This window comes from Suncus etruscus, chromosome 15 (genome assembly GCF_024139225.1).
Source record: "Suncus etruscus isolate mSunEtr1 chromosome 15, mSunEtr1.pri.cur, whole genome shotgun sequence".
In the NCBI taxonomy this organism is placed as follows: Eukaryota; Metazoa; Chordata; class Mammalia; order Eulipotyphla; family Soricidae; genus Suncus; species Suncus etruscus.
In genome coordinates, this window is record NC_064862.1 from 64,600,128 (window position 1) to 64,616,500 (window position 16,373).

The following is a 16,373-nucleotide window of genomic DNA, read 5'->3' on the forward strand; positions in this document are numbered from 1 at the left end:
ACCTACTGGGATTTAATGCCTATTTTATCATTGAAGGAGATGCAAAATCTCAGTAGGAAAAACAATGTATCAGTAGAATGTTGGTGCAAATAGAAATGTAAATTTTCTCCTTCTCACATTTATTTACCATCTGAAAATTTTATTAATGACCCTATGTGCCTAGAGTCTTCTGAACTATAGAACAAAGATCAAAGTTCTTAAAATGTAACTTAAGGGGCCCAAAATACAGTAAGATAGTATAGGGGTTAAGGTGCTTGCTTTGCATACTACTGACCCAAGTACTACCTCTGGTACCATATCTGGTCCTCTGAGCGTTGCCTGAAGTTATTCCTGTGTGGAGAGCCAAGAGTAAGCCTGAGGTGTGACATAATTCTTTTTGTTTGTTTGTCTGTTTTTGTTTTTGTTTTTGGGTGACACCCGGAAGTGCTCAGGGTTTACTCCTGGCTCTATGCTCAGAAATTGATCCTGGCAGGCTCGGGGGACCATATGGGATGCTGGGATTTGAATCACCATCCTTCTGCATGCAAGGCAAATGCCTTACCTTCATGCTATCTCACAGGCCTCATGACATAACTCTTTTTTTTTTCCGGGCCACACCTGTTTGATGCTCAGGGGTTACTCCTGGCTAAGCACTCAGAAATTGCCCCTGGCTTGTGGGGACCATATGGGACACCGGGGGATCGAACTGCGGTCACTGTCCTTCCTTGGCTAGCGCTTGCAAGGCACAAACCTTACCTCTAGAGCCACCTCGCTGGCCCCATGACATAACTCTTAACCCCACAAACAAACAAACAAACAAACAAAAAACCAAACAAACAAAAAAGCAATTTCAGGTTGTCAACATTCACTGCTGCTATTATTAGTTTATTCAACAATTGGTCTTATTGAGCCTTGTACTAGGGATGAATTGGGATGTAAAGATAAGGTAGGTAACATGACCCCTGCTTTCAAATGGGCTACTGGGTGATTGAGTTTTTTCTTTAACCAAGATTAAGTGCCTTTTACCTAAAGCTTTTCAGATGTTCATATATTATTATAAGTGAGTAAATGTTTTTTATCCTCACAAGAAATAATTCTTTTTGTTTGTTTATTGGGTCATAGCTGGCGATGCTCAGGGGTTATTATTGGCAGTTCTATGCTTAGGAATCAATCCTAGAGGGCTCATTGGAAGATGAGATTTGAACCTGGGTTGGCTGCACGAAAGGCAAACAACCTCTCCGCTGTGTGAGTGCTCCAGGCCCCAATTTTTATTTCTTTGGCAAAGATCTCACCCCTATTAAAAATAGGGATTCTTAAAAATAAAAAAATAGGGCCCGGAGAGATAGCACAGCGGCGTTTGCCTTGCAAGCAGCCGATCCAGGACCAAAGGTGGTTGGTTCAAATCCCGACATCCCATATGGTCCCCCGTGCCTGCCAGGAGCTACTTCTGAGCAGACAGCCAGGAGTAACCCCTGAGTGTTACCAGGTGTGGCCCAAAAACCAAAAAAAAAAAAAAATTTTTTTTTTTCACTTTACTTCTTTTAATTTGTTTTGGGGCCATACCTATTGATGCTCAGGGGACCATATGGGATACCTGAGAATCAAACCCAGTCAACCATATGCAAGGCTAACACCCTTCCAGCTATAGTATAGCTCCAGCCCCATCCAGGAGTAATTCCTGAGCACAGAGCCAAAAAAAAAAAAAAAAAAAAAAAAAAAAAAAGGGGGGGGATTATAAAATGTTAAAATAGCTAAAATTATACATTCAGTTTTTTGTAAGTATGACAACAGTGTATCTCCTATCTCCAGGTAATTTTGAGAAATGAAATTTGATTTATCATGTGCTAGAGAGAACTTTGCATATAGGAAACCTGGGTTTAACCCAATGGTACATGGTTCCCATATAAGAGTCCCATATGCACCAAGAACAGAGCCAGCAGCAGCCCATGAACATGTCCATATGTAGTTCTCAAACCAAAATAAGTAGATTATTCAATTAAGAAATTTAATTTGGGGCCGGAGAGATAGCATGGAGGTAAGGCCTTTGCCTTTCATGCAGAGGGTTGGTGTTCGAATCCCGGCATCCTATATGGTTCCTCGAGCTTGCCAGGAGTGATTTCTGAGCATAGAACCAGGAGTAACCCCTGAGCACTGCCGGGTGTGGCCCAAAAACCAAAAAAAAAAAAAAAAAAAAAAGAAATATTAATTTGGGGCCAGAGAGATAGCATGGAGGTAAGAATCCTGGCATCCCATATGGTCCCCTGAGCTTGCCAGGAATGATTTCTGAGCATGAGCCAGGAGTAACCCCTGAGCACTGCTGGTGTGACTCAACGCCCCCCCCCCCAAAAAAGAAATATTAATTTGTGCTTGCTTCGGCAGCACATATACTAAAATTGAAATGATACAGAGAAGATTAGCATGACCCCTGAGCAAGGATGACACACAAATTCCTGAAGCGTTCCATATTTTTAAAAAAGAAAAATAATTAATTGATATTTCTTACAAGAAAGATGGTATAGAAAATATGGCACTTGTCTTCCATGCGGCTGATGCCAGTACAAATCCTTTGCACCACATACCCTGAAGATAGCTAGAGGTCAGACCCGAGCACAGTGCCAGGAATAGCTCCTGTGCCCCTGAGCACTGCAGATTGTGTCCTAAAAACTTAAAAAAAGTAACCTCCACAAACCAAAAATGTATAAGACATTTTCCATAACTAGATTGAGAAATACTTTTAAAAGCCAAGATGAGGTGCTGGAGTGTTAGCACAGTGGGTAGGGCTTTTGCCATGCACATACCAACCAGGGTTAAATTCGTGGCATTCCATATAGTCCCTTGGACAATGCCAGGAATGATGAGTGCAGAGCCAGGAGTAATCCTTGAGCACCACTGGGTGTGGCCCCCAAAAAGATGGCAGCCAATTTCAATTGAGTAAATTTTCAATTACATATATTTGATTAGGTACTAAAAGGCAATCAGCTCTTACTCTTTTCGAACATTGTCCTCAAGCTCCACATCTTCTAAGAATTTGTTGGCCACCAACTCCAGGGCATCTGTGGGCCAGGACTGGAACCAATCAATTGTACAGCAATTGATCAATGAAGGGAACATGCGCAGGCGGTTCCGGAAGGCATCCCCAATTGGACTCATGGCTAATGAACAGTAGATTTTGTTAGTTACCGTCCTTCAAAAGGAGGCCCCAAGGATATAGCAGGTTTTGCCAGGGATTCTGGAAATGTCAGATAGTGATAGTGATGTTGTTTCTTGGTTATACATGGTTTAACTGGGAGTAGTCACAATGAGTGTATAAGAAGCTCAGGAGAATCATGGATATTTTGTGTAACGTTGTGTTGGGATTCTGTGTATTATTTTTAACATCTTTGTTATTGGTCTCTCATGGCCATTTTTGTCCTACCTGAATGGGTCACTTTGTCAGAGTGTTTAAGTCCTTTTATCTAGTTGCTCCATTTCTATTCTTACATAAGTTAATGTGGGGGACATCAGTTAATTTCTAACCCACCCCATCTCCATCTAATTACAAAATTTGGGTTCTATACCCCAAATTCCATTAGCATTTTATTTAGACACACATGGTCGTAGAAGAAACCATGATACATAGGAGAAAGAGTGAAAAGATCAGTTTAGCCAAAAAAGCAGAGAAAAATAGTAGCTTGGCTTGAAATGAGAGTGGATTTGGAGAATGGAGATACAAGGGATAGTATTGCAGGCAGTCTTGTAAGTCTGGGCTGGATTTTTGGCACTGCATAAATAATTAAAAAATAACTTAAGGCCCGGAGAAATAGCACAGCGGCGTTTGCCTTGCAAGCGGCCGATCCAGGACCAAAAAAAAACTTAAAAAATCAGTTAGGGGGCCGGGCGGTGGCGCTAAAGGAAGGTGCCTGCCTTGCCTGCGCTAACCTTGGACGGACCGCGGTTCGATCCCCCGGTGTCCCATATGGTCCCCCAAGCCAGGAGCAACTTCTGAGCACATAGCCAGGAGTAACCCCTGAGCGTTACTGGGTGTGGCCCAAAAACCAAAAAAAAAAAAAAAAAAAAAAAAAAAATCAGTTAGAATTTTGATTTTTATTCTAATGGAAAGTCATTTATGGTCCTAATGTAATGTGCATATATGTAAACAATGATCAATATTTGCAAGACATGCAAAAATATTCTGGCTTAACGTAACAGAAAGGTCTGGACTGGACAAGAATGATATAGAGGGCCCGGAGAGATAGCACTGTGGCGTTTGCCTTGCAAGCAGCCAATCCAGGACCAAAGGTGGTTGGTTTGAATCCCGGTGTCCCATATGGTCCCCCGTGCCTGCCAGGAGCTATTTCTGAGCAGACAGCCAGGAGTCACCCCTGAGCAACGCTGGGTGTGGCCCAAAAACCAAAAAAAAAAAAAAAAAAAAAAGAATGATATAGAGAAGAAAAAAGTTTGTATAGGTGAGGTCTAGCTAAGAGGATGGTGGTGTAGCAAATGTAAAGTGGCTAGAGAGGGAGATTCAAAATTTATGGTGGTCTTAATAATTGTGGCCTTAAGAGAGATGATTTGACAAAACTGTGGGTCTTTGGATTAAAGAAGAAAAAAAGAATTCTAGATGCTTTGTGGGAGGTTATAGGGCTAAAATAAAAAATTTAAGGAGAGGGTTTAAAAGACTATGAAGGGGACTGAGGAAACTAGACATGTTTAAGAATACTTAGAAGGCCACAGTCAACAAGTTTCCACAAGAATTCCAATTACTGATATATGGGTGGGTGCTATGATTGGTCAATCATGGGACCATTGTCAGAGAATTGGGTTTACAGCACTTTGGAAACTTTGAAATACTCAGAGATATAGGGAAAACTGAGTTGACTTTTTTTTTGTTTGTTTGTTTTTTGGGCCACACCCGACAGTGCTCAGGGGTTACTTCCTGGCTATCTGCTCAGAAATAGCTCCTGGCAGGCACGGGGGACCATATGGGACACCAGGATTCGAACCAACCACCCTTGGTCCTGGATCGGCTGCTTGCAAGGCAAACACCGCTGTGCTATCTCTCTGGGCCCCTGAGTTGACTTCTTACCAAGGACAATATGAAGGTTCTTTTTCACTCGTTCAATGAAGAAGTTATACATTGCAAGAGGAGTGGCCTCAATCTTCTGTCCTTCTGTCCTAGCTGCCATTTGCATCTTCTCTATCAGTTCAGCCTTCTCATCAGCTGGGAAAATATTGGGGACATCACCTGTGTTCAATAGCATGTTGATATCTTCCACAAAAGACTCATCCTTGATCTGATTATCAGAAAAGAGGAACACAGTTTTTTTGATGGCCACCCCAGACTGCAGCATGATTTTCTTTAAATCCTCCCGCCAATCACTACTTGAATAGCTCTTAGTGATCTCAATCTGGTACAGCTCGTAGGAGTTCATAAATGTAGACAGTTTGCTGGCACTTTGTCGCCCACTGCCTCCGATACCCACTAGGAGTAAGTGGCCTTTGTCCTGCTTCAGGACTCTGCAGATCCTGGAGATGTGCTCGATGGCAAACCGGAACATGACCAAGGACATGGGAGCCTTGCTAACATTGTTGAACTCTTCCAGGTAGTGCTCCATGACCACTGTGAGCTGTTTCAGGTCGGTGATTTCATCATAAATTTTTGGGTCACTGTCTGGCTTAAAGAAATCTCCAAAGAAGAGGTTACGGATATTATTGTCAGAAATTTTTCCAGTGGGTGATAGGTGGATGAGGACCTATGGAAAAGAAAAACTCATCAGGTATTCAGTTGATGGCCAGCCAGGATGATAATGAGAGGTGAAGTAGGAGGAAACAGGATTTAAAGCCATAATTTATATATATATATATATATATATATATATATATAGTAGAACAAACAAACAAACAAAAAAAACCCACAGACTTTCAAATCTACTTGTCAAGGTGGCAGGTGGGAGTGGGGGACTTGGTGGGAGGTGAAAAACGGAGGAGAGAGAGGGCAGGAGAGAACATGGGAACTCAGGTGAGGGACATTGACACTGGTGGTGGGACTGGTGTTAAATATGGCAGGACTAAGACTTAACAACAATGACTTTGTACATCATGTCTCTTTAATTTTAAACATAAATTAAAACAAAAGTTAATTCACAAAAACCCAACCACAACATATGAGTCATTCTAAGATTATGATGAAAAAAAATAAATGTGAAAGTGAGAGTCAATTTGCTCGTTAAGTGGTTTGAACATTGATGATGAGATTGTAAAATCCCCAGAGGAAGTGACTATTTTTATGTGCTTACTCTTTCACCAAATTACAGTCTGTGTTTGGGGGAGGGGGTTTGGACCACACCCAATAGCACTCAGGGGTTACTCCTGTCTCTGTGCTCAGAAATCATCCTGGGACCATATGGGATGCCATGGATCGAACCTGGGCAGGTCCTGAGTCAGCTGTGTATAAGACAAATGCCCTACCCACTGTGCTATTGCTCTGGTCCATTTATACACTTTGTCTTTACTCTATACCTACAATAACAGTGTTTAAGAGCCTTTTTCCTGGGGCCTGAGAGATAGCATGGAGGTAAGGCATTTGCCTTTCATGCAGAAGGTCATTGGTTCGAATCCCGGCATCCTATATGGTCCCCTGAGTCTGCCAGGAGCATTTCTGAGTGTAGAGCACAGGAGTAACCCCTTAGCGCTGCCGTGTGTGACCCAAAAACCAAAAAAAAAAAAAAAAAAAGCCTTCTTCCTGGTATTAGAAACTGGCATTGCTTCTAAAATTGATCGCTGATAAAACATGAAATATTTTGCATATTTTAATGAAAAAATTACAGCTCCTTAAAAAATGAAGTAGAAGGACCAGGCAGACAGTAGAGTGGGTAAGGTCTTGCATGCCAACCCATGTTCAATCCCCAACATCCCATATGATCCCCAGAATACTGCCAAGAATGATTCCTGAGTGCAGAGTCAGGAGTAATCCCTGAGCATTTCCAATCCCTCCCCCAAAATGAAATAGAACAATCTTATTCAATAAATAGATTAAAATAACTTTTTGGGGGGGTTGGGCCACAACCGGTGACGCTCAGGGGTTACGCCTGGCTATGCTCCTGGCTTGGGAGACCATATAGGATGTTAGGGTATTGAACCTCAGGCAAGGCAGACCCCTTACTGCTTGCGTCACCACTCCAGCCTCAAAACAACTTTTTAATAACAAATGGAAAACAAATTATTTGTGAATGAAAAAATCCTATAATTTAGGTTTCATAAAACCTCAAGTGAATTAAAATTTTATAGCTCATCTATGAACTTCTAAGTGAATATATAAAATGTATTTTAAAAGGTTAGAGAGATAGCACAGTAGGTAAGGCACTTAACTTATATGCATTGACTTCGGTTCCATCCCCAGCATAGTTCCTTGTGCCCCACCAGGAGTGATTCTTGAGTGTAGAGCCAGGAAAAATACTAGAGCATCTTTGGGTATGTCCCCCAAACAAAAAAATGTATTTTAAATTTGTTATTTACAAATATCATTGTGTATGTCATATGAAGACATGGGGGATAGAATAGGAAGGAGCTACATCTATGGTGAAATAAAGTGTTCAACTGGGAGAAGGAGGTGGTGCTGAAAGATGGTAAAGTGTTACATATAAAAACTTAGCAATGGTACATAGGAAGCAAATGGAAGGTAGGAAGGGAATGGAGGAGGGAAGTGGACACTGGTAAAAAGATCACTGTGGAAACATTGCCACAGTGACTAAATTAACAATAATTACCCCCCTCCCAAATCAACGACTATGATTACTTTAGGGAAAACAAACTCTGGGAATGGAATGGAAATTGATCCAGTCTCTACTGAGAATGGTATAGAGACCAAGGACTATTTCTTGTAGGCATTTATCCTAAGGATGTTTTAGGGTAAATTAGGATAAAAACATAAATTCAAGAGGATATTTGTATTTCTATGATCATATTACAGTAGCTAAAATGTGTAATCAGTCTAATGAGTATGATGCTCCTAATAAATAATTAGATGAAGAAGCTGTAATACTTTTTTCTTTAAAAAGATTAAATCATGGGGCCAGAGTGATGGTGCAGTGGTAGGGCATTTGCCTTGCACACAGCTGACCCAGGACAAACCATGGTTCGATCCCCTGGTGTTCCATATGGTCTCCCAAGCCAGGAGCAATTTCTGAGCGAATAGCTAGGAGTAACCCCTGAGCATCACTGGGTGTGGGCCCTCCCAAGAAAAGATGAAATCATATACTTTGAGATAAAATACGTGGATGTTGAATCATTATGGTAATCACAAATAATTTTATATAATAATCCATATATTATATATATATTCCATATAGTATATATTTCACATCCTTAGAACAAGGAAGTGAAAGCAATTACTGGGTAGTTTCACTCATAAGTTAAATATGAATTACTAAACAAGCAAAATGGCAAGAAACAAGAAAACGTCTAGACTCAGTCAAAACTACGGAAAGGGGAAGAAGGATGTATGGCAACAAATAGTGGGTCATTTTTGCTATTGGAATAACACTCTTTTTTTTGGGGGGGGGGGGTTTGGGGTCACACCGGCAGCATTCAGGTGTTACTCCTGGTTCTACGCTCAGAAATTGCTCCTGGCAGGCTCGGGGGACCATATGGGATGCTGGGATTTGAACCACCAACCTTCTGCATGAAAGGCGAATGCTTTATCTCCATGCTATCTCTCTGGCCCCTGGAATGACACTCTGACTGAGAGTGATGACAGTTTTATTTGTTTGGGGCCACACCCAGTAGTTCTTGGGGGGGGGGGGTTATCCTGGCTCTGTGCACAGCATTAATCCCTGGCAGTGGTCAAGGAACATAGAGATACCAGAGACTGGACCAAGGTCAGCCTATGCTAGTGGATACAGACCACATGCCTTATCTCCTGTACTATCTCTCTGGCCCCAATGGTGACAACTATACATGGACAGGAGAATGAAGCTAAGCCCCTGAAAATCCATAACAATGTAAACAAGTTAAGTCAATAAAATTTTAAACTTTAAACATTATAAAACTTATGTTACCTGAAAATGAAGCAAAATTAGAAGTACACTATATCTCCAGTGAACACAACTATCTTTTTTTCTTTCCTTTTTTGAAAGTCAGAAAGCAGAATTGTGATTCTCCACAGGAAGGAAATTAAAAACTGAGAGTAAAAGGGCTAAATATTTGTGATAATTTCTAGGGTTATTTGTTTGCTTTTTTTTTGTTTAGAGGCCACACCTAGTGGTGCTCAGAGCTGGCTCTTAGCACACATGGCTCTGTGCTCAGGGATCATTTTGGAAGGGACTTATGGAACTGTATTTACCATGTCATGCAGCATAGACACCTCCATTTTAGGGGAAGCACACCTCCAGAAGTATCTACTATGATTTTCCTGGAGCAGTGAGATGATATTCCCCCAAGAAATACTTTAGCCAGCAGGCCTATTGGTGGACATTAATTATATGTGGATTACCTATGTGGATTACTGGCAATATTTCTGATATCCATGACATGATAGTGACATTACAATTTCTTTCTTACTATCTGGCACATTCTCTCCCTTGCAAGAATATGGGCCAAAATTACAGTCTATGACTCAGGGAAATTTTCAGCACCAAAAAGTCTGCAGCTAAGTCCGACCCCCCCCCCCCCTCAAAAGTAAATTTGCAACTCAAAGCCAAGTCCAGCTACCTGCTTCAGCTTTCAGGTGGTAAACAGCTTCTAGCTTTCTTGCATTTTACTATTCCGGCCAACAGCAAATTGTATCAAAACAAGTTTCTCTTCCTTTGTCATAAGAACCTCCTTTCTAAACCAGAATACCCCCTTCTCATGTTACTTTCTACCTTGTTAGCTCCGCATTCTTTCCAGCTGGATCGGCTAGTTTTTTGATATGTATATTCTAGGGCCTGCTACTATTGTGTTGCTTCTCCTAAGATTCTCCGCCTTTTGTCAGTGTGGAAATGCCTTTCATACCAGAGACGTGCATATATGTCACCAGCTTGAAAAGTAAAATTGTCTCACGTCTATTGAAGACGCGGGACCCCATAAAATGTATTTTGTGTGGTTTCATTATTTCATATTTCGCCTCCCATGCAACCCACTCCCCCTAAAGTGGATTCATCGAAATCCCACCGATGGCTGTAGGACAGAAGCTGCCTCCAGCATGTATTGGGAACCGAACCTAGGTCAGCAAGGCAAGCTCCCTACTTGCTGTGCTACTTCTCCATTCAGTTCTAGTTTTAGGGTTTGTAAAGTCCATCTGAGAGACTAACTAAACTAGGTGGTTTGCAGCTTTCGGGTCATCAGAGTTGCCATCTTCATTCTCTACACCTGGTGTTGGCCTGCATTGTTTCCCCATTGTCATGCTTGCATTGTGGATTTTCTGACGTGTTGTGGTGGTGGTCATTGGCTATAAGATTCGCACCTCTGGCTCCACCCTTTGTGAGTGGGACCGCTCACTTCTGATGAAGAAGAGCCCTTGGGGTACAATTACAGAAAGGATCAATTCCAGGCTGCAGGACTGAAGGCCCAAGAAGTCTGCCGTGTTTTAAGTCACACAGCAGAAACTCTAATTTTAGGCTCTCGCTTACCCTCTCGATAGACTGCTTGAAGGAATTAGAGGTGGTCTCTCTCACTAACTTGAAGAAGATATGTCTGTCTTCTTGATCTATCAGACGATCATAGAAGACTCGATAAACTTCATGGATCCAAAGTCGAATAAGTTTTTCTACGTCCTGAAAATCCAGAGTAAATTCTTTGAATGAATAGAAGATAGGGGCCCAGAAGGATAGCACAGTGGCCTTTGCCTTGCAAGCAGCCAATTCAGGACCAAAGGTGGTTGGTTCGAATCCCGGTATCCCATATGGTCCCCCGTGCCTGCCAGGAGCTATTTCTGAGCAGACAGCCAGGAGTAATCCCTGAGCACCGCCGGGTGGGACCCCCCCCCCAAAAAAAAATAGAAGAGGTGATAGTTCTCAATAATAATAATTTCTATATCCTGGGTTTCATGTGAGGATTCAACAAGATCATACTTCTAAGATACTTAGCTTAGTGTCTACAAGTTGGCAGTTCTTATTATCATTGTCTACCCCTGAATGAGTTTAATAAAGGAAGTGAAAGCTGCTGACCTGCAAATGGGTGTGAGGACAAAGCAGAACACCCTGGATCACCCGTGAGAAGTCCCGCAGGTTAAAGACATAATGTGACTTGGAGGGAGTTGGCAAGAATTTCTCTACTGCAGCTTTATAAATCGCCATGGTAGCTTGCACCATTATCTTTCCAAGCCTTGGAAGGAAAGTGAAGGCAATTTAGTTAAAGTTGGACCAGTACTGGGTCCCATCCCCATAGGCCAGTGTGGAGGAAGATACAGGAATTTCTTACCGTACAAATGGCACATCGAACCCTTTCCCAAAGTGCCAGTCAGCAATGGAACTAAAAATCTTGATTAAAGTATCATCATCAAAAGCATTGATGGAAACGATATTCAGATGGCGAGTGAAGCGTCCTGGAAAATATACATACACACAGATAACCTGCTGAATCTAGCAACCATAGAATGTAGGACATTTGGTTTTGCCTTTGCTTAGAGCTGTGCTGTTCAATGGGGCAGCCTCTAGCCACATGTAACTACATACATTTAATTGCGAAATATGATAAAGAAATCTTATTTCCTCAAATTCATTCACTCGTCAAATTACAAATTGTCAAGAGCAACATGTGACTAGTGGTTGTAAAACTAGACACACACATATTCACACACACACACACACACACACACACACACACACACACACACAACATCTCCACAATTGCAGAAATTCAAATGACAACATTAGCCTACTGTTTGATATGTATATTTTGGGGGGGTTGGGCTATATCCAGTGGTGCGCAGGGGTTACTCCCAAATTTACATTCAGAAATCACTACTGGCAGGCTTCAGGGATCATATGGGATGCCAGGGATTGAATGTGGGTCTGTCCTGGGTTGGCAGTGTGCAAGACAAATGGCCTACCACTGTGCTATCACTCCTGCCCATGACATTTGTTAATTTTATTGTGTCCTTAGTTCAGACCAAACTTTTGCCAAATCCTACTCTAAACTAGTGTTTTTTTCAACTGGAGGCCACATGTGCCAAGGAGCCACAGATGAATGAAAATTATTTAAGTGAGGAATAACAGCCTGAGACTAAGCATCAACCATCCCTGCTTTTGGCAACCTCTAATCTATATTTTGTCTCTATTAGCTTGATCATTATTAATTGTTGTTTCTAACACCAATATAAATGAGAACACGTGCTATTTGTCTTATTTTCTCTGAAAGGTTTCATTTAACATACCATCTCAAAATGTGTTCATGTTATTGTAAGTGGGAAAAAAAAATTTTTTTTGGGCCACACCCGGCGATGCTCAGGGGTTACTCCTGGCTGTCTGCTCAGAAATAGCTCCTGGCAGGCACGGGGGACCATATGGGACACCGGGATTCGAACCAACCACCTTTGGTCCTGGATAGGCTGCTTGCAAGGCAAACGCCGCTGTGCTATCTCTCCGGGCCCGTAAGTGGAAATATTTTATCTTTCTAATTTTGTTTTGTTTTTGGAGGACTCATACCTGAAGGTGCTCAAGAGACAATAAGAGGGGTAGAGAGATAGCACACGGTAGGGCATTTGCCTTGCACACAGCCTATGCAGGACGAATGGTGGTTTGAATCCTGGCATCCCACATAGTCCCTCATGGCTACCAGGAGTGATTTCTGAGCACAGAGGCAAGAGTAACACCTGAGCACAGCTGGGTATGTCCCAAAAACCAAAACCAAAACAAAACAAAACAAAAAAAAAACCCTAAAAAAAAGACAATGGGGTTCCAAGGATTGAATGTGGGTCAGCCTCATGCAGGCAAGAGTCTTATCCATTGTTCTCTTCCCAGCCCAAGAGTTTACTTTATTTTTCCCCTGTTCCTCCCTCGCTCCCACCAAGAGTTTAACTTTTTTAATGGCTTATTAGTAGTTTACTATATACAAGAATGCACAGTCATGTATCACTTTGTGATAGGGCATGTATGCACTTATTAGTGAACTCTGTCATTGTGAAAATATTATAGAGTGCAATTACACAAACATAAAAAGGTATAAAAACTACATATGTAGGTCTATAGAGAGATCACCAATAAATTTGGAATTCATCATGGAACAGAATATTGTTCTGTGGTGCATGATTACAATACCACATTTCTTTTATCCATATATCCAACAATGGGCATTTAGGTTGTTTTAATCTTTTATGCGGTGAGCTTGTGTTTTACATTTCTTCAAATACTTTTTTTGAAGTAAAAGTTGTGGGTTCTATGTTCAGTTGTTTGAAGAACCTCTTTATTATTTTCATAATGTATGCACCGATTTACTTCTCCAGCAACAGTCAAAAAGAGTTTTTTTTTTCCCTATCACCTTTCTAACCCTTGTTAGTTCTTGTCTTTCTTTTTTTCTTTTATGGTTTTTGGGTCATTCCTGGCTCTACACTAAGAAATCGCTCCTGACAGGCTCAGGGGACCATATGGGATGCCAGGACTCAAACCACTGTCCTCCTGCATGCAAGGCAAACGCCCCACCCCCATGCTATCTTTTCGGTCCCAGTTTTTGTCTTTCTAATAACAATCATTTAAAGAGATGTGAGATAATATCTCATTGTGATTTTTATTGTTATTTTGTTTGGGAACAACATCTGGCAATGCTCAGGGGTTACTTCTGCACTTTGCAGGTACTTCTATCTTTGCACTCAGGGATCATTCCTGGAGATGATCTGGGGACTACATGAGGTATCATAAGTTGAATCCTAGCTGGTACTATCTCTTTTTTTTTTTTTTTTTTTTTTTTTGTGGTTTTTGGGTCACACCTGGCAGTGCTCAGGGGCCACTCCTGGCTCCATGCTCAGAAATTGCTCCCGGCAGGCACGGGGGACCATATGGGACGCCGGGATTCGAACCGATGACCTTCTGCATGAAAGGCAAACGCCTTACCTTCATGCTATCTCTCCGGCCCGGTACTATCTCTTGTACTTTCTCTCTGGCCTCAGTCATTGTGGGTTTTGATTTAAATTTTCCTAACGAGAGGTGGGAAAATAACACAGTAGATAGGATATTTGCCTTACACGTGACCAACCCAAGTTTGATTTCATATGATCTCCTTAGCCTGCCAGAAGTAATTTGTGAGTGCAGAGTCAGGAGTAACTCCTGAGTGCCACCAGGTGTGGCCCCAAAATAAAAATAAATTAAATTTATTAAAAATAAATTTTCTTGGGGTCAGAGTGATAGCACAGAAGGTAGGACATTTGCCTTGCACATGCCGACCCGGGTTTGATCCCAGCATCCCATATGGTCCCCTAATCCTGCCAAGAACGATTTCTAAATTCAGAGCCAGAAGTAATCCCTAAGCACTGCAGATGTGGCCCAAAAATAAAAAAAAAAATTTTTTTCTTGATGGTTAATCTGAATATTTATTTTCTTGTTTTGTTTTTTGGGGACAACACTTGGAGTTGCTAAGGGCTTACACCAAGGCTCTGAGCTCAGGGATCACTCTTAGCAGGTTTGGGAAACCATACTGGTGCCAGGGATCAAATCAGGGTCAGCCTCAGACAAGGCAGTTACATACCTGCTATTCTATCTATCTGGCCCTTATGTTGAAAATCTTTTTATGAGGCCAGAGCGATAGCACAGCAGTAGGGTGTTTCCTTTGCACGTGGCTGACCCAAGACAGACCTGGGTTCAATCCCCAGCCAATATGGTCCCCCAAGCAAGGAGTGATTTCTGAGTGCATAGCCAGGAGTAGCCCCTGAATGTGGCCTAAAAACAAACAAACAAACAAACAAACAAACAAAAAAGACAATCTTTTTTTTTTTTTTTTTTTTTTGGTAAGACAATCTTTTTATGGACCTGTTAGTGTCTGAATAATTTCTTAGGAGAAAGGTCTATTCTTCTGCTCATTTAAAAATCAGATTGTTGTTTTGTTGCTGGATCATAAAAGTATTCTTTACATTTTTCTTGTTTTATGTGTTCTAAAGCTAAATACCAGAGACATTATAATAACTGAATCTAAGTCTGAAAATGGTATTAATAGTTAATCCAGGAAGTATTTCATAAAAGTAGACACCTGCTCTCCTGAATGGATCAAACTGAACGTCAGGCAAAGTATACTACAGACCTGTTATTAGAATCACTGATGGAGAGTCCAAATTGTTTATTATATTTTTTCAGTATGCTTTGGATTATTTGATCTTTCTTTTTTTTTTGGGGGGGGGGGTGTGGGTCATACCCGGCAGTGCTTAGAAGTCACTCCTGGCTCTATGTTCAGAAATAGCTCCTGGGAGGCTCAGGGGACTATATGAGATGCTAGGATTTGAACCACCATTCTTCTGCATGCAAGGCAAATGCCCCGCCTCCATGCTATTTCTCCAATCCCTATTTGCTCTTTTTTGGAAATCTTTAGAATTAAAACAAATAGAGCAGGTTGGGGCCAGAGAGATAGCATGGAGGTAAGGCATTTGCTTTTCAAGCAGAAGGTCGGTGGTTCAAATCCTGGCATCCCATATGATCCCCTGAGCCTGGCAGGAACGATTTCTGAGCATAGAGCAGGGAGTAACCCTTGAGCGCTGCCAGGTGTGACCCCAAAACAAACAAACAAACAAAAACAAATAGAGCAGGCAAATTTGCCTAGTTGTAAACCTCTGATCTAGTTTCCTCCCAGAACATATATTAGTCACATCAAAGTCTGCTTTTACATGAAACTCTTGGTTCCTGTAGAACCTAGTCAAAGATTTATGACATTCTGTTACTATCTTCCCATGCTATGTCTATCAACATCTGAAATGAATTCTTCAAACATGACATCCTGGATCTAAGTAAACTCTATTGACGATAGTCTAGAAATACTTGCATCCAGCCTCTATCAAGACAGAGTGCTCAGCACCAATTTTCCATCTATGCAAAGGCCTGACTCATGGGGGTGAAGAGGAAAGAAGCTTGTTTTCCTTCACATACCAGTAATGTCATTCCTTCCTCCTCCAGGGGGACCCATGGCTGTCACAAGCAGCACATCCACAATGTCCAGCCTAGTTGTGTCCTTTTTGTCAAACCAGTAACCGTGGTCAATCCATTGCCTTAGGAGCTCAATGGGAGGCTGGGCCCCATATACCTCCTTGGCTGGCATGTTGAGGTCATCTGGAGAAAGAAACAAATGGGCACACAATTTAAGTTTATGGGTTGCTCTGCTCTTGCAAGAATGCAAGACTATTCCTTTTGCAAATGTCTATGCCCATTCTCATCCTTTTGCAGACAGTTCCAAGTCGTGAATATTTTGAGCAATGGAAAGAGTTGTTTTTGGGTTCTGGGCTCTCTGACTCCATTGAAATCTAT

At 41.7% G+C, this 16,373-nt stretch overlaps 1 protein-coding gene and 1 non-coding gene across 2 annotated transcripts in view; one reads left to right on the top strand and one right to left on the bottom strand.

Moving 5' to 3' along the window:
* The window catches only part of DNAH3 (dynein axonemal heavy chain 3), a 211,421-nt gene that overhangs the window by 47,385 nt on the left and 147,663 nt on the right, over positions 1–16,373 (bottom strand). The window contains exons 43-48 of the mRNA XM_049788146.1: positions 15,999–16,178; positions 11,356–11,479; positions 11,103–11,259; positions 10,566–10,709; positions 5,045–5,711; positions 2,966–3,131 (exon numbers count right to left, since the gene is read on the bottom strand). Of these exons, the coding sequence (XP_049644103.1) occupies positions 2,966–3,131; positions 5,045–5,711; positions 10,566–10,709; positions 11,103–11,259; positions 11,356–11,479; positions 15,999–16,178 (1,438 nt within the window). The remainder of the gene's footprint in view (positions 1–2,965; positions 3,132–5,044; positions 5,712–10,565; positions 10,710–11,102; positions 11,260–11,355; positions 11,480–15,998; positions 16,179–16,373) is intronic.
* Positions 2,343–2,449, top strand: LOC126031608 (U6 spliceosomal RNA). The gene has a single exon (XR_007503440.1). It is a non-coding gene; the product is annotated as a U6 spliceosomal RNA (small nuclear RNA).